At 37.6% G+C, this 27,494-nt stretch overlaps 1 protein-coding gene across 9 annotated transcripts in view; it reads left to right on the top strand.

The window, feature by feature from the left end:
• pbx3b (pre-B-cell leukemia homeobox 3b) overlaps positions 1–27,494 on the top strand; it is a 128,231-nt gene that overhangs the window by 93,317 nt on the left and 7,420 nt on the right. For 5 of the 9 annotated variants that reach the window (XM_077715364.1, XM_077715360.1, XM_077715361.1 and 2 more), the window contains 4 exons: positions 18,962–19,203; positions 20,655–20,845; positions 23,035–23,170; positions 23,883–23,912. In XM_077715364.1, coding sequence (XP_077571490.1) covers positions 18,962–19,203; positions 20,655–20,845; positions 23,035–23,170; positions 23,883–23,912 — 599 coding nt within the window. The remainder of the gene's footprint in view (positions 1–18,961; positions 19,204–20,654; positions 20,846–23,034; positions 23,171–23,882; positions 23,913–27,494) is intronic. The other 4 variants (XM_077715363.1, XM_077715362.1, XM_077715368.1 and 1 more) reach the window with 1 other exon arrangement.

Below are 27,494 nucleotides of genomic sequence, written 5' to 3'. Positions count from 1 at the left end.
CTCAAGTGAAACGAAGCACACCAAAGTTCACATGCTAGTAGACCGAGACCCACCTCCTTCAAGTAGTGTCGGTCTACTCATTTTTTTTGCGCGTAGTAGTGTTCACACTTGAGCAAACTAGTGAACTCGTAGGGCAAACGGCGTTACACATTATTTCGAGTGACCCCACTGTGAAGTTGTGAAGTGGACCTTTGTGGGATTCAGCTTTGTAATTTTGAACCAAATAGCCGTAATGTCCAGTTAAACGCGATCCAAAATATATAACTTTTGTTTTCAGATCAAGAAGTAATACAGTGGCAGAACTACTTAAAATAATTGGATTAAAATCCCTGAATATTCAGTTTTTTTATAGATCTAAAACAATGTTTATTTTAGCATTTTTTAACATATTTTTAGTATTTACAAAATGATTTTTGAACTAAAAACTGAGAAAAATGATTAAAAAATTACAATTATGGATTTAAAAGGGGGAAAATCAGGAAATTTAATATACATCTATACTCTTCATTTTAATTTGATCTAAAACAATGTTTATTTTAGCTTTTTTTAGATATATTTTTAGATTTTACAAAATGATTTTTGAACTAAAAACATAGAAAAATTGATTAAAAAATGACAATTATTGATTTAAAAAGGGGGAAAATCAGAAAATCTAATATACATCTATACTCTTCATTTTAATTTGACCAAAAAAAACAAAGTCCACACTCATGATTTCCTTTCCCGGACCACACAAAATGATGCGGCGGACCAGATTTGGCCCCCGGGCCGCCACTTTGACACACTTACCATAATCCGTTTGACCCTGACAACTCTGCATGGCTTTGTGGAACAGAACTAGCAACTCTTCTCTGTACTAACAATGTGTATTACACACTAAATACACAAAGGTCGCACACTGGGGCCAGTGCCAATCCTTTATTAAATTACCTAGCTATCTTATATTCTGTCAGCATATTGATAGGGGGTTATCTTTTTCATTTATGCGGTGGATTTTCAGGGATTATGCATTAAAGATTAAGGGTCCGTATGCCTGATACCTAAAAAAAAAAAGCAATATGTGAAAAAATACGTACATGGCTGATGTATACGAAGAAAAAGGAGGTACTAGAAAATAGGAATAGGGACAGAGTTTATTCTCCTCAAACAATACAAACTGTGACTATACGGAATGTTTCCCAGCTAAAATACTGTGGTAAGCAATACAAATCCGGTGGACAAAATGAAATGTATTAAACATGTGGATTTCATAAATCTCCCTTCAGGGTCAGAGGTATATTCAGTGGAGAGCTCAGCGGGCACATTGTTATATTCGGAGTTTCGGGAGCTGAGAGTGACTTCTAAATGAATGTCAGCAAAAAAGTGCATGTGTATGGATCTTCACGGCAACACAATTCAAATCATTTACGCTTGCTACTTTAAAAGAGTATTACAGAGGCGGAGGGATTTAAAGGTCTACTGTTGAAATATAACAAGTGGAATAGTGAAGCAGATAGGCAAGAAATTGATATACACTTCTGAAGGTTACCTATTCAAAATGCATTAGTTCTCACATTCTATAGCATATGTGTCAAAGTGGCGGCCCCGGGGCCAAATCTGGCACGCCGTATCATTTTGTGTGGCCTGGGAAAGTAAATTATGAGTGCTGACTTTCTGTTTTAGGATCAAATTAAAATGAAGAGTATAGATGTATATTCAATTTCCTGGTTTTGCCCCTTTTAAATCAATATTTGTAATTTTTTAATCCATTTTTTTCAGTTTTTAGTTAAAAAAATATGTTGTAAAATCTAAAAATATATTAAAAAAAGCTAAAATAAACATTGTTTTAGATCTATAAAAAACGGAATATTCAGGGCTTTTAATCCAGTTCTTTTAATCCATTTATTAAAAAAAATAATATAAAAATGATATCTAAAATGGTCCGGCCCACGTGAAACCACGAATACGGATTAAAGATCGGGAAGGGTACTCTCTGAAATATTTGCTTTACCAAACAGTTGACACAGACGGAAAAAAAAAGAAAGAGAACCGAGCTGCTTTTCCGTAGTAATCAGGCACAAGTTATCACAGTGAAGTGTTTACCTTCCTAATGGTGTTTCTATTTAGCCTTAGTCCGTGTCATCGGCTTCCCATTTGGAGTGCCGTGGAAAAGAAAGCTGCTAACTGCCGGCCTACCGAGGCTCGGCGGGTAATCCATCTGTTTGTTCTCGTTGTGACAACTAAAAGACAAAGCAATGAAGTGGTTGAGCGGTGAGGGGCGCCGTGTAAACATCCTCAAACTTGGTTTTACCGAGCATTCGTACGGCATTTGACCGCCCCAAGTCGTAAATACCCTATTTTCACGACTATGAGGTGCACCGCATTATAAGGCGCACCCTCAATGAATGACATTTTTTTCCATATATAAGGCGCACTGGATTATAAGGCGCACTGTCTATTTTGGAGCAAATTTAAGACTTAAGTGCGCCTTATAGTCGTGAAAATACGGTAATTGCTATTGACTTCCAGGTGTGAAGCACTCACTACTTTACAGTCACCTCTAGAGCCAGCCATTGTTGATGTTTTGGATTTTTTGGTATAAAATCTTGCAGTGGGGAAGGAGCTATATGATGGAAGATTTTGTAAACTAAGATGGCATCCGCATATTTAACAGTATTGTTTCAGTTCAGGTGTTAGTGTTTTTTTTAATATCCGACAGTGGTGGTTTTTCGTTTTTGGTTTTCTGTTTTTTTGCATATATAAGGCGCACTGGATTATAAGGCGCACTGTCTATTTTGGAGAAAATTTAAGACTTTTAACTGCGCCTTACAGTTGTGAAAATACGGTCATTAAAAAAAAAACAAAAAAATCCTTGTTCTGCACTGCGTAAACAGCCTGAATTGCTTTGTAACAATATCCAGAAAGGGAGCATGTGGCAATAAACTCCCCGAGTATGTATGAACATAAGAGAGGTAGAACCGGCGCATATATCTAAACGGGCCAAACGGAAGTGCTCCTTTATAAGTGTGTGTAACTCAGTCAGGAATAATGTAAATGTCTGGAGAGTCTTAAGAGCGAGCAAGCCCGTTTAAAAGGACCCTGTTTCAGCCTAGTAAAACAAGCCAATAAATACAGCGAAGAAGCCGCCGCTGTCTTGTGCTCTCTCCCGAATGAAAACAGAACTCGAGCTCTTCTTTTTACTCCGACACCACAGCCTGACAGCGCCGTTAATGTGCGCTCATACACTCTGACGATCTCTCGTCTCGAGTGATATCTGTCAACATTATACTCAGCGGCATTTTCCATGCAAAACAAGCTGTACCGTATTTTCACGACTATAAGGCGCACTTAAAAGTTTGAAATTTTCTCCACATCATTTTGTGTGGCCCGGGAAAGTAAATCATGAGTGCTGACCTTCTTAGTATCAAATTAAAATGAAGAATATAGATGTATATTAAATTTCCTGATTTTTTTCCCTCCTTTTAAATCAATATTTGTAAATTTTTAATCTTTTTTTCAGTTTTTAGTTCAAAAATAATTTTGTAAAATCTAAAAATATATATAAAACATTTTTAGATCTATAAAATAACGGAATATTCAGGGTTTTTAATCCAGTTATTTTAATCCATTTATTTTAAAAAAATCTATAACATGGTGTCAAAGTGGCGGCCCGCGGGCCAAATGTGGTCCGTTGCATCATTTTGTGCGGCCCGAGAAAGTAAATCAAGAGTGCTGACTTTCTGTTTTAGGATCAAATTAAAATGAAAAGTATAGATGTATATTAAATTTCCTGATTTTCCCCCTTTTAAATCAATAATTGTAATTTTTTAATCATTTTTTTCAGTTTTTAGTTCAAAAATCCTTTTGTAAAATCTAAAAAATATATTAAAAAATCTAAAATAAACATTGTTTTAGATCTATAAAAAACTGAATATTCAGGTCTTCTAATCCAGTTCTTTTAATCCATTTGTAAAAAAAAAATCTAAATATTATATCTAAAATGGTCCAGCCCACATAAAATCAAGTTGACGTTAAAGCGGCTCGCGAACCAACCCGAGTCTGACACCCCTGCTCTATGCGAATTGGGCAGACAAAAGACATTTGTATGTAGTACTTTTTTCTCCTACTTAATACACTCCCTGGATCTCAAATCATTATTCAGTATAGGCAAATTCTCATGACTCAAAGTCCCATGCAAAAATATGCATTCAGGACATCAATACTATAAAAACTTAAATTTCACGAGTCTCTAAAAAAATCATCTTTCGCTGACTAATCTTCCCAAGTGGAATAGTAGATAATGAAAGTCAGAAGCAATACTGTGTCCCCCCCCCCCCCCACCCACCCTAAAACCTCCAACTGTATTTACATGGCGTTTGGTTTTTTAAAATAAACCTCTTTTCTCCCACACTGCGGAAATATTGAACCCTTTTCACGGAGATATGTCTTCTTAACTAAAGCTTATTAAAAAGATGGACATCAAAGTTAGGGCTACCCATTTATCTTATAGTACTTTAATTGGCCACCACAGGCAAACTTACAACTCAGTCCGAAATAGGAAGTGTTGAGCGGTTGGGAGGATGTCTGAAGACCTCTTAGTGGATTCCCGACCAATAAATCCACTGGAAAGAAACCATAGTTCATTTTTTTTTTCATGGCGGTTTGGAATTTCTACCCCCCAAAAAAACATGAAATGAAATACGTTGAGTTAAATGAATACTCAAGGCTTCAGGCTTAGGTTTCGGGTTTTTTTTTTCCTAGTGTATTTTCATGGTTACTATGTCCTGTTGGTGACCTCCAACTTCACTTGAGCTTGACATCTTCCGAGCTTGACATGAGGCAATACACTCTGAAAAGGTCATGCAGTGTGATCACCATGAGCCAACTGAGATTACATTTTTGCTAACTCCATACTGTGTTAACCCTTTGTGAGGACACTCATGGCTATTTCTTTATATTTGCAAAAAATCCTTGCTAACTTAACATGAACAACTATACAAATAAATTCAAGGATTGAAATGTAAATGTGAGTTCTCCACCAACCCATCAAATATTATGATGAGTATTGTATTTTGCTGTTTAATATACCTGGGTATACTAAATAATTTCTGCTTTTTTGAGCCTCCAGTTTGTGCGCCATTTAATATACCCCTACCATTTAAAATACCCCTGCCATTTAAATATATTAAATGGGGGGGGGGGTATATTAAACAGCAAAATACGGTACATCTAAAACTGCTATATTTATATCTATATATAGCACATGTGTCAAAGTGGCGGCCCGAGGGCCAAATATGGACCACTGCATCATTTTTTGAGGCCCGGGAAAGTAAATCATGAGTGCTGACTTTCTGTTTTAGGATCAAATTAAAATGAAGAGTATAGATGTATATTAACTTTCCTGATTTTTCCCCTTTTAAATCAATAATTGTAATTTTTTATCATTTTTTTCTGTTTTTAGTTCAAAAATCATTTTGTAAAATCTAAAAAAATATTTAAAAAAGCTAGAATAAACATTGTTTTAGATCTATAAAAAATTGACTATCAGGGATTTTTTTAATCCAGTTCTTTAATTCCATTTATTAAAAAAAATCTAAATATTATATCTAAAATGATCCTTCCCACATGAAATCGAGTTGACATTAACACGACCCACGAACCAACCCGAATCTGACACCCTTAACATAGACTATTAAACACCATATCTGTTTTCCTTTTCCAATCCCATGGGCTTAAACCCAAAACGATTGTCCAAACTATTTAAAGTTTCTCCCTCCACTTAAGCATGCTATAAATCATTCATTGTTTCCTACTCAAGCGGGCGATAAAAACATGAAAACAAAGCCTGTTAATTGCCCACATAAAGTAAACGAATGGCATCAAGAGCCGCTGCTCTCATTAACCTGTCACTTAATTATCTCCGTCCAATATGAGTCCTGACAAGCCCTGCCGTTTGAACCCTTCGCTTGGTTGTGTTGTGTCGTGTCAGCGTTTGCCAACTGCAGTCAAAGTGCCATTAGGTTGCCCGGGAAGACAAAGGCGTCTCACGGCAGAGGTTCCCCCCTTGCATGCACGTTCGCATTGTTCACCCTGTTAATGCCTTCCCTTCCAATTAAATCTGCAACTGTTAATTATTGTAATTATGGGCACGGGTTCCCAGTTCTTATCCCCCCCAACCCCTCATCCTCGCAGCCCCTCCTTCGTCTCGTGCTGAGACGCAATGGGAGCCGTTGTGTTGCTTCAGTGGTCCCTTGTCTCTGCTTCACTGAAGTCCACAAGGGGGATTTTATTGTGTAGCCATGACAAGGGTGACGTGAGTAGGATTGCGCAGTTCATGTCGGATAAAGGCGCAGTTAATGGCTATGCTAACAGGCTAAAACTTTTTGGATTCGTAAAATGTAAGGTTAATAACCCTTAAAGTACTTTGGATATTTTTCTTGCTTCACTTGAAAATATATCAGGATATATTAGAGATGTGCCCGATCAAAAATTTGTCGGAAATTGGGCCAAATCATGTCATTTTCAGAAGATCGGGTGAAAAAGATGTATATAAACACTTTTCGGATTTGTAAAATTTAAGACTAATAACCCTAACTGTATTTTGGATTTTTTTCTTGGTTCACTTAGAAATATATCAGGATATATTAGGGATGTCCCCGATCAAAATTTTGTTGGAAATTGTGCACGATCATGTCATTTTCAGAAGATCGGAATTAGGTAAAAATTTATATATAGACGTCCAATCTATTTTTGACTGCAAGTATACTGGAAAATTGGATTGGAGGCATCTTGCCAACATTAGGAGTGAAATAGGATCACTTGGTAGGAAGGTAATGCGTTAAAAAAACAAGTATTACAATGATCCATAAGTTTTTTGCAAAAATGTAGGTCTATATAGCATATATACGCAGTTTCTGGATATGATGACAGTTAGGCTTTTGTTAATGATGATGACAAAGCCAATGTCCAATTATTATTATATTTGGTCATCTTTATATTGACACTATGGAAACAATAGCTTGCAGTAAAAATGTAAACACATTTCAACTAAAACAGCTCAATTTATCACATTTCGGGACTCATGGTCTACATTCCTGGGCCACACAAAATGATGCGGCGGGCCAGATTTGGCCCCCGGGCTGCCATTTGGACACCAGTGGTTTAAACCAATCAAAAGGGATTCGTGATTTTTCTACTTCATAAGATTATTATGTTACAATAGCTCATTGCAAATTGGGTGGACAAAAGACATCTGGATATCATGCTTTTAGACCTACTAAATAAATTTCTTAAGTATCACATCGGTACTTGGTATTAGCAGATTCTTCCGTGTAAAAACATGAAATCTAGACATCCTAGTACTGTTGTGAGTGGAAATAGATTGTTTTTAAACCCGTTTTTTTTGGGGTGGGGGAGTGGCTGTAATCCGAAACTATATTTTGTCCATCAGTAAGACAATTGCAATGAATGTGAAGTGATGTGTTGACTTTAAGGCGAGCTGAAAAAGAGTGGATGGCAAGCCGGCTGCCTGTTAAGTCTGTGCGTGTCTCAGCATCCTCTTTGGCCTGCTTCTGTCACAAGCTGTTGTTGGCCCGGACCTGATCCGCCCACCCACTCCTCGCACTACACTCTGCAGACCTAGTTGTAACCTGCAACATCAGGCTACGGATGCTTCCATAAAACAAGGTTGTTGTGAAGGTTCGTGCAGCCTAGAATTGCAAGAAGTAGACATGTTTTGTTTTTTTGCTATTCTTTAACACTTCTCCCTGAGAATCAAGCTCAATCGTAACCTCGAAGCCAAGTTCTTAACACGCTAGTCCGCCTGGTGAAGCATTGGGGCTTTAGGATTTAGACTTGAATTTGTCCCTACAAAAGACACTAGGGGGAAAAGAGAAGCTCCTTCTGCTTTAGGCAATGCAGCCTTTTCGTGAAGACACTGCAAAAATCTAAATGATGGACTGTCAACTCACTTGCAGGAATGCCACTACAAAGAATAATCTCTCTGGCAGTGGATCATGCTTGGCTGTATGCTAGCAATGCCGTTTCTTTGTTTACACGTCTGTAGCGACACGTGTATGCACGCACGCGAGTGTAGATGGCTAGGAAAGAGCTAGCGCTAGGAAAAAAATGGGAAATATTTATAAATATTTATCTTTAACTTTGGTACAGATGGGAATTCAAAATCCATTCTTACTATATTTTTATGCTTTTCTTGGTAAGACGCTCCTAAGACCTTTTTAGCTCTCTAATTGGGTAATGCAGGGTTGTCAGACTCGGGTTGGTTCGCGGGCCGCTTTAACGTCAACTTGATTTCACGTGGGCCGGACTATTTTAGATATAATATTTAGATTTTTTTTTAATAAATGGATTAAAATAACTGGAATAAAATCCCTGAATATTCAGTTTCTTATAGATCTAAAACAATGTTTATTTTAGCTTTTTTATGTATATTTTTTTAGATTTTACCAAAGGATTTTTGAACTAAAAACAGAAAAAAATGGATTAAAAAATGACAATTATTGATTTAAAAGGGGGAAAATCAGTAAATTTAATATACATGTATACTCTTCAATTGAATTTGATCCTAAAACAGAATGTCAGCACTCATGATTTACTTTTCCGGACCACACAAAATGATGCGGTGGGCCAGATTTGGCCCCCGGGCCACCACTTTGAAACCTGTATTATAGATTTTTTTTTATAAATGGTTTAAAATAACTGGATTAAAAACCCTGAATATTCCATTTTCTTATAGATCTAAAACAATATTTATTTAAGCTTCTTTTGTTATATTTTTACATTTTACAAAATGATTTTTTAACTAAAAACTGAAAAAAATCGATTGGAGTCAAGCTCTCCAGTTCGGTGTTTTTTTTTTTACCAATTTTCTGGGTGTGATGACAAGTAGACTTTTGTTGTTGTTGTTGATGATGACTACAGGGCCTATGTCCGATTATTATTATTATTATTAAGAACAACACTTGGGCAACCTTTTCTTGCAAATCCTATATCTGTGTGTACAAGACCTGCTGTGTGACCTGGTTTCATGTGATCCCGTCTTCTAATTAGGGGGGCTACAGAAAGGCTAGAGCGTGCCCAGAACTGATTAGTTGCCTTGGGGGTATTTCATAAGTGGCTTTCAGAATCCCATTTGCATTATTTTTGGCTTGAGGTCTGAATTACAAATCAGGCTACCTTTGCAGAAAATTTTAGGCTAACGGCTTTAGACTAACAACACAGTATTAAAGTAACCAAAGTGAAACGCCATCTTGTCATACAAAATGAACGTCAAGATGGTAGCTCGCCATGTTAGTTTGCATCTAATTTAAGTACATTACGCTCTCGGTGATTGCACAAGGAAACATTGTGTTGGAACCCCTGTGCCGTTGCGTTGTAAGGGTCGGTCTATTTCCTGATCCCTAGCAAAAGGTCCTGTTCCCCTAACTTAGCCGGACTCCCCAATCGCAGTGTGAGGCCATCACCAAACCAGACCCCGGTCAGCCATCACCATATCGTTTGGCCACGTGCCCACGTGGTGTTTTCTTGGGATGGAAACAAAGCGTCCACACACAACAGCGACACGCACATGCAAGCGTGATCACCAAGAGTGACAGTAGCTCTTGTTTCGGCAGCCCTCCAGCCCCCTCCTTGAATTCTACTTTGTCATGTAGGGTGTCACTTCACACAAATGTCAGTGCCAAGGCTGGACAGTGATTAATTTTAGTTCGCTCGGCAAAATTTCTTCAAGTTCGGAGTTGGGGTAGTTGGTTCCTATTCGGTGTCTATCTTGGTTCACCATGTGTTTGCTAGGAGGTCAGGAATGGGAACTTGATTCAGCCTTTGTGAGATGGTTAAAAAGAGGGGGTGCTTGGATTGGTCGCCGGCATTTTGGTTGCCGGTCTTTTGGTCGCCAGTCTTTTGGTCGCCGGTCTTTTGGTCGCTGGTCTTTTGGTCGCCGGTGTTTTGGTCGCCGATCTTTTCGTCGCCGGTCTTTTGGTCGCCGGTCTTTTGGTCGCCTGTCTTTTGGTCGCCTGTCTTTTGGTCGCCTGTCTTTTGGTCGCCTGTCTTTTGGTCGCCGGTCTTTTGGTCCCTTTTGGTCGCCGTTCAAATTGAAGCCAGTTCTCAAAATTATATTTGTGAGAGAGTTTAATATCTAAGAGAGATAGTTTAATATTTAAGAGAGAGAGAGTTTAATATCTAAGAGAGAGAGAGTTTAATATCTAAGAGAGAGAGAAAGTTTAATATCTAAGTACTGTTTAATATCTAAGTACTGTTTAATATTTAAGTACTGTTTAATATCCAAGTACTGTTTAATACCTAAGCACTGTTTAATATCTAAGTACTGTTTAATATCTAAGTACTGTTTAATATCTAAGTACTGTTTAATATCTAAGTACTGTTTAATATCTAGGCACTGTTTAATATCTAAGTACATTTGACCGGCGTCCAAAAGACCGGCGACCAAACGTCCGGTCATGGTGATGGGGGAATGCTTGACCCAGCTTTTGGCACTGAGCGGCTCTTACATTTCACTGTTAGCACAGCTGATTAGCTTATCAGTCACTGCGGTGGGAAATACATCATCACTCTAGACAGGGATTCCCTTGTTTAGGTTGCGTTCTTACTTGACTCATTTGAATCTGAAACCACACAACACGTTTTTAAGCCTTCTAGTATGACATTATTCATAAAAAAATATATATAAATATTATATCTAAAATGGTGGACACCACAGATGCTGTGCTATAGAAAGCCTTTTTAAAATAAAGCCATTGTAATTCACTCACCTGAGACAATGACACACCAAGTTGCTAATGTGCTTAGCCTCCCTACAGTGTGCTATCAGGTATGGTAATTACTCTGCCATTAACATTGGGAATAGTTAATGTGTATTAATGTGTTAATGGAATGTTAATTACTGTACATGCAATAGAGAGCCCGCAGGCAGTCTCTCGGTTTCTTTGTGCCATGTCGATGTAGGCCAAGTTTTTTTTTTTTTAAAGAAGAAAGGGGGACAGAAAAAAAAGCCTTTTCAGAACATCAGCAAAAGCCGATCTTTGTGTTTCATTTGCCAGAACAAAAGATTTATATGGGTAATTTGATCAAAGTCACTCATTAACCCCTGACAAAGATGTTGTGAAGTCAAAGGCAGTGGCGGTCCTTGAATTTTGTCGTGGCGCCTTCAAACTAATCAATCCAACCCTCAAACTATTTTATGGCTACTGCAGCTACAGCTGCGACACATTAAAAATCATCAATAATAACCTCATACAATTGAAATATTATTTAGGAATATAGCCATATTTTACTCACCAAAAATCCTTTTTAACTGTACACAACTATACTTCTTCCTCCTTTTCTATCGCTATGGAAGCTAATGCTAAAAGTCCAGCCTATTGTTTAATTCAGGAGAGCCTGCAGAAATGATTGTGAAGGCCTTGAGGCAGATTTCTTACCCAAGCAACAAATAATGGCTGAAATGTGATTGGTTAAATCCTTCAATATAAAAACACATATCTGGAAGCAGTGCAACCAACGAGTAAAGCAATAAAATGAAGCTAACAGACAATTTGGAATTATTTAATAAGTATTAATGGACAAAATATAATATATGATTCAGATAAAATTCTTAAGCCAGCAGAGAAGGCCTTGAAGGCCCTGATGGCTCGCCACTGGTCAAAGGAGACGCCAAACGTGGCAATAGGGGACGTTATAAATACTGTAAGCTCTCTGTATTCTCTAGTGTTTTGCTTTAGCAGCGTGTTTTAATAACATGCTGGATTAAAGGGCTTGACTGGCAACCCGGAGTTAAATCTCACCTTGGATGATACCCCACTAAAGGCTGGATACCACGGTTACCCTTCGTTTTCCTCCTCGCTGTCTCCAGCGTGTCTCAAGGAGAGATGACCTTTGCAAATATTGACAGAAAATAAATTTTGTTTCGATCAGTTAGCTTTGGGAGACCTTCCCAAATCAATGCAATTAGAGGAACGGTGTGTCGATATGTGGCTGGAGTTTTGCATTAAAACAGGGCGGGGGGTGAAAGATACAACTCTCGGGCTAAAAGAGGCCTGATGGTTTTGGCTTTGTAGCTCATTCCTATAGATTCACCTGCTTTAAATTTTTGACATGGTGCTGTAAAACTGGAATTTTGTGAGTTGTCCGATGGGTGCTCAATTTGTATCCAAAGCTACATTTGTTCTTTTGCCCCTAGTGGTCAAATGGCGCCAATAATGGCAGTCAATGAGTTAACAAGGAAGATTAAGATGCCATAAAACCATCAAGAAGTAAAGAAAATGGCTAAGAGACAGAAAATAGCAAGAAAATTTGCCCAAAACATTAAAAAAAACGGTCCAAAATTCAGAGGAAATGATGTGTGAATATCCTGAAATGACAACACTAATGGGCGTGTCAAAGTGGTGGCCCGGGGGCCAAATCTGGCCCGCCGCATCATTTTGTGTGGCCCGGGAAAGTAAATCATGAGTGCTGACTTTCTGTTTTAGGATCAAATTAAAATGAAAAGTATAGATGAATATTAAATATACTGATTTTCCCCCTTTTAAATCAATAATTGCAATTTTTTAGTCATTTTTTCCTGTTTTTAGTTCAAAAATCATTTTGTAAAATCTAAAAATATATAAAAAAAAATCTGTTTTAGATCTATAAAAAACAGAATATTCAGGGCTTTTAATCCAGTTCTTTTAATCCATTTACAATAAAAAAAAATCTAAATATTATATCTAAAATAAACCAGCCCACGTGAAATCAAATTGACGTTAAAGCAACCCGCGAACCAACCCGAGTCTGACACCCTTGCATTAAAACCACCAACTGGAAGCAGAGTAGTAGGAGGTCAGGGTTCCTCGTAATGAGAAGAATGTCCCGCAGTGGACCCAATCACAAGATTTTTGGGATCATAAATCCGCAAATATGCAGTATATATATCTACATGGAGCCATGTTTTTCCTCCATATGTTATCTGCGGTTTGACGGTGCAGTCACTGCAGCCGAACGAGGCGGAGAAACCCCGACGTTGCCCCCTTCCCGACTGAGCTGGCCACATTAACCCAGCAGGGATCTGCCTTTATGGCTCTCCTGCTCGCACTTCAGTGATGAGAGTAAACACGCGGCGGGGCAAAGGTCATCTAAACCCACAGAATAACGGACGGCACGAGGGAAGAAGGAAGTGGGAGGAAAAGGAAAGCGCCCCCAGGCAACCCTTGGATCACTGTCGGTGATTCAAGCGAGGAGTGATGGACAAGTCAACAGGCACACAAGAACATTTTGTTATATGAAGCTTGCACAGTCTTTTATGGACAAAGTTCGAACTTTTAGCACACTGAAAAAAATCCGGACGAACATTTCTGAGTGACTGAGATTGTTTATCATAGTTTTTTTCATTGTCTGGTCCTCAGAGGAGAAGATACTCAAATATTTTGCACCGGTGTCAAAGTGGCGGCCCGCGGGCCAAATCTGGACCCAATTATACCATGATAGGGTCATAAAATATCGATTCTTTGGACAATATTGTGATATTTACACATTTGAGGAAATCAAAATTCAAGTCATTCCAATTCCGTGTAGGGCACGTGTGTCAAAGTGGTGGTCCGGGGGCCAAATCTGGGTCGACGCATCATTTTGTGTGGTCCGGGAAAGTAAATCATGAGTGCCGATTTTTTGTTTTAGGATCAAATTTAAATGAAGAGTATAGATGTATATTACATTTCCTGATTTTGCCCAAATCAATAATTGTAATTTTTTAATCATTTTTTCTGTTTCTAGTTCAAAAATCATTTTGTAAAATCTAAAAATATATGAAAAAATGCTAAAATAAACATTGTTTTAGATCTATAAAAAACTGAATATTCAGGGCTTTTAATCTAGTTATTTTAATCTTTAATTAATTTAAAGCTAAAATGTTGAGCAAAATTGGCATATCTATAGATTGAGGAAAATTTTATTAATCTCCCACAAAAGGCCCCTTAATAATTCCAAAATGGCCTCCCTATGGAGTTGTTTTTTTTCAACATAAAGCTACAAAATTTTCTGGGTTGATATAATGTTCCAAAAGTTTATTTTGGTTATTTAATTTCTTCTCTGTCTTTGCTAAAAATGATGAAATCCTGCTTATACATATTATCTATAGTGTATCTATACAAGCACGCTCCCACCAGGTTGCTTAATTAAATTAGTTGCGCTAATTAAAATCACAATTGTCATTGAACTTATATGAAATAACCAGAAGCGCTATAGATTTCCCATTCTCAAGTTTCTATAGTAAAAGGTACACCAAGGTGACACGGCTCATGCACATTCTTTCATACTGAGATAAATCCCACTTTGACTGTGGCGGTGGATTAACCCGGGTGCCCAAACTTGTTTTAATACCCATATCTTCAGACAAAAAAAAATAAATAAAAAATGGGATAAAGATTTGTGCAGGCATTTCCGAAGTGACTATAGCTTTGCAACTTGCTATAGAGATTTGTCAACCACACAGCAAATTAAAGATATTATCTAGCTAGAGCCTATTTGGAGGGAGTCGGGTGATGACTCCCGAGTTGAGACAGTGATTCCACCAGTTTTAAGATCCCCGAATATGGACTGAGACGTATCGTCTTGTTTTACGTCTCGGCACTCGCCCTTATTTCGTTCTTTTTTACCCAAACAAAGAATAAAAGCACAGTCTTTTTCGAAAAGTGGGTTATAAATGACCGCAATATGCGGTGGAAATGTAGTTCCTGGAGTTACTGTATTTTCACGACTATACGGCGCATGGCATTTTTAGGCGCAGTGTCATTAACTAGTGCTATTTCTGTATTTTACACACACAAAGGACTTACAGTTTTTTATAAATGCAGCCAGGCATGGCAAAACATACACCAGCTTAAACATATACGCTAAAAACATGTTTTTAAAAAGGCAACGGAAGCATAACTGGTTGTACTTTATTTTAGCCATCTATTTTGTTCTTTTTTACCCAGACAAAGGATAAAAGCATGGTCTTTTTTGAAAAGTGGGTTATGAATGACCTGCTATACCTGATTGGGGCTCAAATAAGACCACCATGGACTCCTGTGGGGGCTTTGGACTTGGCGGGGGTTGCGGAGTAATCATTTTTATCCTGCTGATTCCCCAAATAGAAATGGACACGTATGATAAAAATGTCACCAGCGCTCGGCATGTCAGCGGACTAACAGGATTACATGTCACTTACTAACGTCGTGCTCTGTTTTTGCTTTGCTGTGAATGGTCATATTATTACAAGCGGCAACTTTGTGGTAATATATGGTGAGAGACAAGTCGCTCTTTATGGTCTACGATTATTTGCTTTGAATGAAACTGGTGATTTATGCCCATTTAGTTGAAAAGACCTGTAAAAATCCCTTGTCGGCATTTGGTTTGGACATAGAGTGAGCCGAATAAAAGTGACAACCAGGTTTTGGTGGAAATGTACACTGAGTTCCCGGAGTTACCGTATTTTCTCGACTATATGGCGCATGGTATTTTTAGGCGCAGTGTCAATAACTAGTGTTATTTCTGTATTTTGCACACATAAAGGACGCACCATTTTTTTATAGATGCTAAAAACGTTTTTAAAAAGGCAACAGAAGCAAAACTTGAGTTTGATTGTACTTTATTTAGCCATTTTACAATGTACTCACATCATCATCACCCAGAAATCCATCAAAGTCCTTATTTTCTGTGTCCGAATTGAACAAATGTCCAAATTAGTGTTAAAATCTTGTTAAGGCTTTCAAAAATTCCAAAATGGCCTCCCTTTGCATTTTTTTTTTTTAAACTTAAGGCAAAAAAATGTGCTGGGATGATATATTGTGCTAACCTGCACAATAAAAGTATTTTTTGTTATTTAATTTCTTCTCTTTCTTTGCTAAAAATGATTAAATCCTGCTTAGAAATATTATATAGTGTATCTATACAAGCACACCATTGGGTGTATTGACAAAAAAAAACTATATATATCCCAGCAGTAACTGCAGAGTACTTTTTTACGGGAAAATAGTAGAATCAGAGTCTGCTTGCAATATGTTATACCCTATCAACTCATATATTCTATTTTATCGTGAAAACAACTTAAGTATTGCTCCATATATAAGGCTCACTGGACTATAAGTCGCCCTGTCTATTTTGGAGAAAATTTAAGACTTTTATGTGTGCCTTATAATCATAAAAATATGGTAAATTTAATATACCTGACTTAAAAAAATGTATCACTACCAAAGTCAAGTAAAAGCCTGCAAACTGGACTTGAATTTGAGAGCGATAAATACTGAATTAGGAAAATATGAACCTCAGTAGTGGACAAACCATGGGCTAATATGGGCATGTTGAGATATATTGAATTATGGGTCATTTTTGTGGTACGCATAACCCAGAATAAGACCCTCCTCCATGAGAGCTTTGGCTGTGAGAGTTGTGATGTGGACGAGGGTTAGTGAAGCAAGCGGCATATTGTCCACATGGTTGGCTTGGCCGCTGTGCAAGCCTGATGGAGCCTTGTCCAGCATCTCAATGTCTCCAACACAAATAGCCACATTCATCCACTCTTCTCACACCATTACACCTCAAAGACTCAAAGCCAGTCAATCCATAAAGACGAACAAATTTGTTTTTCACTGACATTGCAGCTCTACAAAACGTAGACTCAACAGGAGAGTGGATTCAGTGTATTATTTTTATTTGTTTACGCAAAAAAGAGGAGGTTATAACTCAGGTTTTGTGTCGAGTTTGGAGGATTCTTGTGAGTGATGTATAGAGGGTCTTTGAGGGAGTCAAAGCTTTCTCCGCTAGCTGACATAATTAATCTTCTTATTTAGAATCCAGAGGCCAGTCTTTTTTCCTAATGTAACTGTAATGAGGTGTTTAAAATCCTTGATTGAGAAGGATTATTGACTTGAAATTATTCTTGCGTTCACAAGGGCTACTTGTTGTTTTGGGTTTTATTTTATGGATGTTGTGTTGGTATGCTGACCTGTCAAAAATGGCTCTTGTTGTTTTAAAAATATGTACATATGATAATTCGGAGTGTTTTTTACAAAAACATATTTATACATATGATAATTCTGAGTGTTTTTAAACAAAAATGTACATATGATAATTTTTAATCTGTTGTAAAAAAAGTGAAATTTATATTCCAGATAATACCACAGAGTTATTATGCAGAATCTGGTATTTTTTTTTTATGAATTATGGGCAATTGTTAAATTAATTCAAATAATGATATAAGTGTACTATTGGGTAAATGTGACATAAAGTTAGTCCTCTTTTGTTTTATTTCATCTTTATATTTTTTTTCATATTCTAGTGAAAGCAACTCAATTAATTTAAATTAATCCTTCAAAACTATAGTCCACGTGTCAAAGCTGTGGCCCGGGGGCCAAATCTGGCCCGCTGCATCATTTTATGTAGCCCGGAAAAGTTAATCATGAGTGCTGACTTTCTGTTTTAGGATCAAATTAAAATGGAGTATAGATGTATATTATATTTCCTTATTTTCCCCCCTTTTCAATCAATAATTGTCATTTTTTAATCATTTTTTTTCCTGTTTTTAGTTCAAAAATCATTTTGTAAAATCTAAAAATATATTTTAAAAAGCCAAAATAAACATTGCTTTAGAAAACTGAATATTCAGGGCTTTTATTCCGGTTCTTTTTATCCATTTATAAAAAAACATCTAAATATTATATCTAAAATGGTCCAACCACGTGAAATCAAGTTGACGTTAAAGCACCCCGTGAACAAATCCGAGTCTGACACCCTTACTATAGTCTAAAAAAAACAACATAACAGGCAAACTACGGAAAATACGGAAAAAACCCATATATAAGTCGCAGTTGAGTGTGATTCATAGGCCAAAAACTATGTCAAAGTTATTACTTCTAATCGAGATAATACATTAGGTATATTGCAGAGTTGTTGACATTGACTATGTCAGAAAAGAGAGGTTTACTTTTCTGTTTACGATCTCTCTTCACAAAGTAGCAGTGCCACTTCACCATTGAGCATTTGTCAGTTTATGGATGTCGCTGTCATGTCATCTTCACCGTACACCGTTGTGCGTAAATAAAAGAACAGGATTAGTAGACATGGGCGACAGAAAACACGCCGTCTTCTCACACAAAAAGTCTTGACTTACCTGAAGGGAAAAATATCACATTGGGGCAAAAAAAACAACATTTAGATGTATTATTCTTAATTCTTTTCAACTCAACAGCTCTTCCAGCTCAAAATATGAATACCGCATTTTCACGACTATAAGGCGCACCGCATTTTAAGGCGCACCCTCAATGAATGACATTTTTCCATATATAAGGCGCACTGTATTATAAGGCGCACTGTATTATAAGGCGCACTGTATTATAAGGCGCACTGTCTATTTTGGAGAAAATTTAAGACTTAAGTGCGCCTAATAGTCGTGAAAATACAGTAATTGCTATTGACTTCCAGGTATGAAGCACTCACTACTTTACAGTCACCTCTAGAGCCAGCCATTGTTGATGTTTTGGATTTTTTTTGCATAAAATCTTGCAGTGGGGGAGGAGCTATATGATGGAAGATTTTGTAAACTAAGATGGCATCTGCATATTTAACAGTATTGTTTCAGTTCAGGTGTTAGTGTTTTTTTAATATCCGACAGTGGTGGTTTTTCCTTTTTGGTTTTCTGTTTTTTTCCCATATATAAGGCGCACTGGATTATAAGGCGCACTGTCTATTTTGGAGAAAATTTAAGACTTTTAAGTGCGCCTTATAGTCGTGAAAATACGGTACTCTGTACTGACATAGTGTGGTTATAATTAGATATAGACAACATTTTTGTGGGTTATATGTAGTATTCTGATAGTGTTTTTTTCCTTAGTGATACGGAAAGGGCAATGCTCAATAGGGAACTTAAAAAATGTCATTTTTATGTATTTTATGACATGTGAATGAGTTTTTCTCTACTTTGTTTTTGCTTCTGCAGGTCTAAGCATCCGAGGTGCCCAAGAGGAGGACCCGCCGGACCCCCAGCTCATGCGTTTAGACAATATGCTGTTGGCAGAAGGCGTGGCCGGACCAGAAAAGGGTGGCGGATCCGCGGCTGCTGCAGCTGCAGCCGCCGCCTCGGGCGGGGCGGCTGATAATTCTATTGAACATTCCGACTACAGAGCCAAACTCACCCAGATTAGACAGATTTACCATACAGAGTTGGAGAAATATGAACAGGTAAGGATGGTTTCTATAATGTGGGGTTAAGGATCACTATGTCAAGATGAGAGTTTTGGTTAAGTGGAAAAAAGTGTTTTGTTTTTCTTGAGAAAAAAATTGATAATTTTCTGTATGTTAATCTTTACACCCAGTTTCGGGGGTGCTAGAGCTACCTGTCATATCTAGGGACAATGCTCAACATAATAAGCTAGCAAGAGATCCAACGACAGTAAGATTTGATCTGAAAATTGACTACCAGTCTATTGATTTCCTTCGTTAAGTATAATCAATAGAGTAAATTTTTATATCTAATTTTTTTTGTTACAATTTGCCTGATTGTTTTGTTTGTTTCTGCAAGAAAACCCCCTTTTTTCTATCCATTAACAACCTTTTCTGTACTGTACGCAACCCAATTTATTTTCACATTGTAAGGATCTAATAATCATATTTGTTTCTTGTATAAATGTACAATATTTTTATTTTGGAGTGAAATTTGGCCCTTGAAAAGTAGATTTTCAAGCAAAAAAGTTGGGTTTTTAACTGGCCTATCATGTATTTTTGGATATATGGGAGGAAACTGGAGTACCCAGACAAAACCCACCAAGGAAGGTCAATCACATTAAAATAATACTTTAGCAATTTGACTTGTTAATCAGGAGAACTGAAAAACTGTAAAGAATTTTCTAAACATCATTTTGAAATACTAATTTTCAATGGTGTCCAATTTTTCTTTCAAATTTTTTAATGAAATTCAGAGAAACTCCCAACGCAGTCTTTGCTGGACAAACAAATTTGATGTTTTTTCTTGAATTAGTGAACTAATGTACATAATTATAACCAAAAAATCAAATGAGTAATATTAATATTACAGAGAAATATTTCCGTTAAAATGATGATTAGCTCACCTTAAGTAACAGAAGCCTAATGTGCAAAAAATAAAAAATAATAATAAAAGATATCGCAATGACACAATGCATCATTAAGCAATAGAAGTCAATTAAACATAATTGACTCTCCATGAGTAGATGCAGTTTCACAAAGACATGAACCACTTTACCTAAAGTGAATGCATCTTTCTTAGTGATATTTTCTGATTATAATTATCTAAATGTAAATACTTAACAAATTTTACTCCACCTAAGGAGCTAAAGTGGGCACGACATAAATGACTTAATCTAATTAATCATGTATGAACTACTGATTTAACAGAAAGCTGTTTAAGTTCACTTTGCATTAAACTGCAAATTGACATTTATATTCATACACGACTTCACCTATTATAGCAAAGTAATATATAAACACGCCGAAGCTTTTAACGAGACGAGCTGGCGTCTAATGAACTCGTTTTTTTTTTTACCGTTATGAAAAATGAGCGCCAATGTAGAGCTGGATTTTTTTTTTTAGAAGTTCACGACTTTGACATTTACAAAAAGGGACTAAGTTCTTGGTTATGTGTTTGTACTCGACAGGCATGTAACGAATTCACGACCCATGTGATGAACCTGTTGCGGGAACAGTCTCGTACGCGACCCATCTCACCCAAAGAAATCGAACGCATGGTGGGAATCATCCATCGCAAATTCAGCTCCATTCAAATGCAATTGAAGCAGAGTACCTGTGAAGCTGTTATGATCCTGCGTTCTAGATTCCTTGATGCCAGGTCAGTGCATAATATTAACCAATATATTGCCTTTACTTATATATATTTTTCATCCTTAAGTTTGGTTGAAACACACCCACAAAAAAAAAAAATCTTAAGCAAGGGTGTTAGACTTGGGTTGGTTCGTGGGCTGCGTTAACGTTAACTTAGATATTTTTTTATAAATGGATTAAAAGAACTAGATTAAAAGCCTTGAATATTCAGTTTTTTTATAGATCTAAAACAATGTTTATTTTAGCTTTTTTTTATGTATATATTTCTAGATTTTACAAAATGATTTTTGAACTAAAAACTGAAAAAATTGATTAAAAATGGCAATTATTGATTTTAAAGGGGGAAAATCAGAAATATAAAAATATATCTATACTCTTGATTTTAATTTGATCCTAAAACAGAAAGTCGGCACTCATGATTTACTTTCTGGGCCGCACGAAACAAAGCGGCGGGCCAGATTTGGTCCCCGGGCCACCACTTTGACACCTGTGATCTAAACAATAGCAGTTTGTAAACTGGATAAAAAAGTTTTCCGTGTACTCACAATTGTACACCTAAAAAAAATATTATTGTCTAATATAAATGATATTCTACGATTAAAAAATTGTTTTTTTAGTACCAACTATCTTCAAGAGGGTGCTGGAGCCTATCCCAGCTCACTACGGGCATTAGGCAGGGTATAAGCCTGATTGGGTTGCCAGGTATGAATTTCAAAAATATTGATGAGAAAGGATATGACTAAATAATCTACATATTCTAGATGAAAAACTAGATAATTTGGGTCCCAATTAGGGCCATTGTTTGATGGCTGTCAGCCTTCCCAGTAAAATTGAATTGAATTTATATTGTTCTCAATGGTTAATACTGTAAAAATAAATATCTACATATATATATATATAGATACCAACTTTAACTTGATTTGTTTAATAGTTAGTTTGTCAGACATTACTCTTTCTGTGCAAAACCCTGCATCTATAAAAAGAACGTCCTAATTTTAATATTGCTTATGCTCCATGCATGAGGAGTTTTCCAGACAATTATCCCCTCCCACCTGGGAACAAACGGCATTGAGTGTCAGGTCATGTGTAAGACAAATGCGGAGTGCGGAAAGGCGCAATTTTGCCAGCCTCGACACAAGTTTAGGCCAAGCAAACCGAGCGGAAGCACATTTGCTGCCCGCTGCCCGTGCCCGGGCGCAGTAAACACAGCAACAAATAAGCAAATGCTGGCGAATGTGATAAGTAGTGCCCTTGGGAGCAAAGCGGACCCACATCTAGTTAGACTTTGCTTGTTTCTGCTGGAGATCCCTGGGGCTGTGGCACTTAAGGAACAATGCTCAACTGTGCATGCTATGATTTCTATAATGTACCGAGATGCACTCCGACTGGGCACGCCGCTCCGTCACGAAGCCCACCCAACCACTGCGCTAAACTCTGCACATTACACGCTTGGACAGGAAATTGGAGACCAACAGACCAAACGGAACCTTTATTTTTTTTCGGGTTGCGTGTGCATTTTGTTTGTACGTCTCGGTGGGAACACGGCTGTTTTTGGGGGGGTTTCTTTTGTCTTGATGAGAATACTGGCAAAACACGATTTAGTACTCCAAGGAACCTATTCCTCATCATTTTCCGCATTTGTGACCGGACATTTGGTCCCCGGACTTTTGGTCCCCGGACTTTTGGTCCCCGGACTTTTGGTCCCCGGACTTTTGGTCCCCGGACGTTTGGTCCCCGGACGTTTGGTCCCCGGATGTTTGGTCGAACGGACGTTTGGTCCCAGACGTTTGGTACTGGACGTTTGGTTGAACGGTGTCCGGGGGTTTGGTCGAACGGATGTTTGGTCCCCGGACGTTTGGTCCCGGACGTTTGGTACCCGGACATCTGGTCGAATAGACGTTTGGTCGCTGGATTCAATCCCTCTCAAAATTATAATCATGAGAGAGAGAGCTGTCCGTCGACCAAACGTCCGTTCTACGCAACGTCCGGGGACCAAACGTCCGTCGACCAAACGTCCGTTCTACGCAACGTCCGGGGACCAAACGTCCGGGGACCAAACGTCCGGGGACCAAACGTCCGGCTACCCCATTTATATCCAAGATTGATTGTGCAATTTGTACCATCCAAATGGATGAGTTAATGCCTTGCTAATAGGCTCTCCCCGGCCTTTTCTCTGTTTTTTTTCTCCCCACTCAGGCGGAAAAGGAGAAACTTCAGCAAGCAAGCCACAGAGATTTTGAACGAGTACTTCTACTCGCACCTCAGCAACCCTTACCCGAGCGAAGAGGCCAAAGAGGAACTGGCCAAGAAGTGCAGCATCACAGTTTCCCAGGTGGGTACACACGCGCCGAGCAGTATAGCTGCCGGCTAATCAGGGTGCAGGGGGGGGGGGGGGGGGGGAGCCTAGAGGGACCCTTACCGTGTGTTACGGCACCAAGACACGTCGTCCTCAGCTAACCTTGACATTATGACTGCCTAATGATGCTTCAGTCAAGGCAGTCTGAGCAGGGCTACAGGGAGGGGAGGACCATCATCTTGGCCTCAATCAAAGCACTATGCTGTCCTTCCTTAACCGCCCCAACGCCGCCCCCCCCTTTACACCTCGACACTCATTCCCATTCCCAACATGCGCTCTCTTTCCTGCTTGCCACTCACTCAACCCTTAAAAAAAATAGGAAGAATTCATCAATTTCCAGGAAAGAGAAAGACAAAGATTCCTACTCTTTTTACATGCTATATTTTTAAAGTTTTTAAAAAAAAAGACTGTTTAACAGGTGTAAACCTGAAGGCGGCCAACCTAAATTATTATTACCTACACGCCATTGTTATTTCCCGTTGGGTACTATCGAGAGACTTAATACAAACATGTAATATTGTCCTATACTTGTCCTCCCCAGCTATAATATCAGAGAGACATTAATCTATAACATAACGATTCATCTGCAGTGTTTTGTTGTGTGTGGGGAGGGGAGTATTTAAGGGTATATTGAGTATAGTCCTGAAGAGTCAGATACTGTAAAAAGCCCATTCTTTTTTGCCTTCAGGGGGTGGGAAGCACCATCACAGTATCTCAGGTATGTCATAACTTCTCCTGATCCACTGTTTTCATTTCTTTGTTATCTCTTTTTTGTTTATGTATGTAATAGCCACTTCACTGCACAGACCCCCCCTCCCTCTCACACAACTAGATCATTGCTAATGTTATTATCAATTCAAATAATAGGATTGAATATACGTGACCTTATTTTATTTTAGTTTTTTTTATTTAAATGACTGTAGTAGTACAATTCACATCTCACCTTTTTTAAATTGCACAATTCCATTGACATATTTTACCAACACACTAATTTTCCTCATCCCTATTTTGTGTGTACGGACTATGTTTTTTTACATGATATTTTTTGCATTTATTATTGTTTGTTTGTTGTTTGGCATCAGCAGGATTTGTGCTGTTTTAAATATATACCTTTATTTGTTTTATTTAAACCCTACTATTTAGCCTGTGCACAATCATGCAATTCAAGAAATGGCCACCGGTGGTTTTGCGCTCAGTTTTTTTTCGAGTGCCTTGCTTATGCAAACCACTGTCGTCATTTTCTGTGAGAACAATAATAATCGGACATAGGCTTTGTCATTGTCATTGACTCAAGAAAAGCAAAATTGTCAGCTTATCCAAAAACTGCGTATGACAAAATTGGTAGTGCTTCTCCATAAGGTGCGTTTTCCCTGCAAAAAACCCAAATAAAAGATAATTTTGGACTCATAATTTGGCATTCTGCCGTGATGTCTACATCATTTACCTATCACTGCCTTTAACTTACCTTAAATCAGCCACTAGGAAGCAGATAACCGCCCAACGTCTTTACATATTACCTCACCCCGAAGTTATTACACAGAAGGGACTGTGTATCATGCTACCGCAAGTTTAGAGTCCTGAAAAATGTGCAAAAAACTGTCCTTAAGCCTATTTGTCCATACTTTGTGAGACCTATAGCGTCAACTATAGGGCACTAGCTGTAACAGATTGTAACCAGGGGGGTATAGGTCCCTGATAATGTTCCTGGTTCTGCTGAGGTAACAAAATCAATCAAATAAAAACAAAAATGGATCTATCCTTGCAGGAATTAGCAAGCCTTTATAAAATTCTCCTTAACGGACACAGTTGTCCACAAACAGACATCGCTATCGACTTCTTCTTAATGCTTTAGCTCATTTTAAGTAGCAAAAAACGCAAAGCTCACCCTAATGCCTCGTACGCCCTAAGTGCGTTATCCCTCACGGCACCCCCACTTTACAGTCGCCGTGGCTACTCTGCAGCTTTAGTCCAGTCATTTGTCAAAATCTCGAATTTTTTTTTGGTGCTTTGTTGATTATTCAAACGCTTCAACTAAAAACCATCCATCGTGAGCGCTATGCCAATAGCTATCGGAAGCTTTACTCAATTCATCAAAGCTGATGAAATAGCTTGCATTATGGTTAGCAAGGTTGACATTTAAATTGTTTTATCCATTTCGCACCAACTTTACATCAAAATGTAACGTTTTTGTATATTTTTTGTCTCTTGATTCACTCAAAAATACGTTTTTGCTAAGCATTAGCTACTCCTGCCGTAACTAATAACATAGCATCCGGAAAAATGATCATTGTATTGAAAAGGCAGGCTTGTCTAAACTGTAGTCGTAGGCTGATCAGGCATTTTTCATCGATTGGGCACAGGATTATTGATTAAAACCTCCTCAGCCTTTCAAAGAATGGAGCAACTCTATTGTGTTCTTGCAAACAGTCCACATGCTCATTACACGATCACTGGCTTCAAGGCTGCTGATGTCAGGTCTTCTAGTTTAACACCCCGGCTCTACTTAGCAGTCGACTGAATGCGTGGCCTTCTCCCAGATGGAAGTGAATTAGTTCTATAGATTGGGTTGTGATCCACACCTTGCATTGCTCGATACTAGGTTGACCCGAAAAAAGCACCAAAGTCAGTGTTCAATGGGCAGGAGAAGAAAATATGTGACATTTTAAGGGTTTACCCCAACAATGTGCCAGGTCAGACTAATATATAGTGGTTTATATGTTATCACAATAGAGAAATTGATTATTCTTCAACTATAAATACTTCATATTCACATTTAACTGGCAAACTGAAAGATTTCCACTCTATGGTGATCTGACATGAACTAGTTCAAGGTCCTACAGTAAAGGTGTCAAAGTACAGGCCCGGGGGCCAAATCTGGCCCGCCGCATCATTTTGTGCGGCCCGAAAAAGTAAATAATGAATGCCGACTTTCTGTTTTAGGATAAAATTTAAATGATTATAGATGTACGTTATATTTCCTAATTTTACCCCTTTTAAATGAATAATTGTAAATTTTTAACCCATTTTTTTCTTTTGTGTTTTTAGTTCAAAAAGCTTTATGTAAAATCTAGAAATAAATATACAATTATGTCCGTTAAAAAAATATTTGGTTTCCATTTGAAATATAAAAAAAACATGATTAAAAAATATTTTCCAATACTAAAAAAAAGCTTAAATAAACATTGCTTTAAATCAATAAAAACGGACTATACAGAGCTTTTAATTCAGTTTTTTTAATCAAATTTTTAAAAAATCAAAAAAATCTTGATATAAATTATCCGGCCCACATGATTTACGTCTTCACTAAATTAAACTAATTCATGTACAACCCCAAAAAAATAACAACTTTGGTACAAAAGGAGTAAAAATGTGCTTTCCAGTTTATTGGCTAAAAAAATGGCGTAAGCGTGACATCATTCCAATCCACTATAAGCAGTTTAAGTAAAAAGGATGATAGCCAAAGCTTTCATTGCTTCCAATTAAACCTTGCTTGTTAGTTTAACCTCTAGGTAAAGCCATCAAACAATTGATGTCAAGAAAAAAAAAAAACCCTGCTGCTGCCGACCGACTGTGAGTCTCGCCTGAATGGTCATTAATTTTAATTGCTTAGATATTAAAGATTTAGAGCACAGTGATGAGCGAGATAGAAATGATCTGTTGTCCTGCAAAATCCAGTAGCTTTTTATACCACAACATTGGCTGGCTACTGGGGATATTAAAATTTAAGCGCATGGGTGGAAATTAAATAAAGCGTCATTAGGGGCAGCTGCTCTTTGGCTGGTCCGATGAGGTGGAGGGTGCCGTAGCACTGCAATGAGACACTCTAATTTATAGAAGCATTAAAAGATGGCATCATCTCATCGTTATTCTGCTCTTATCACAAGCCGGCGTCCAAGATTTGTACAAGTTTTTAGAGGTTTTACTTGAATTAAATTAGCATTTTTGCACCATTAGGCTTAAATGGTTCATTCTTGCCATTTTTTGTTAGTTTATTTATTTATTTTTTCATGAATAAGGGATTGTTTTTTTAAGACTGAGTGTTAAAACAGGTTTTGTAGTGTACTTTTTTAAGTAGTGATTTATTTAGAGTTGAAATATATATATTTAGTGAAGTAGTATGATGTTTTTGACTAATTTTGGGTAACTAATTGTGGTTTGGTGTCAAAGAGGAATATTTTTGTCAATTATGATGAAAAATAATAGAGAAACAGCTTGATTCTGCATTGGAAAATTATTAAACTTTTCCATTTTTTTTATTAAATTGCATTTTATTATTTGTATGTAATGTTTTTACGCACTA

Source organism: Stigmatopora nigra, chromosome 4, assembly GCF_051989575.1.
Source record: "Stigmatopora nigra isolate UIUO_SnigA chromosome 4, RoL_Snig_1.1, whole genome shotgun sequence".
NCBI lineage: Eukaryota > Metazoa > Chordata > Actinopteri > Syngnathiformes > Syngnathidae > Stigmatopora > Stigmatopora nigra.
Note: the sequence above shows the minus strand (reverse complement) of the source record. Positions and strands in the feature narration are given on the sequence as shown.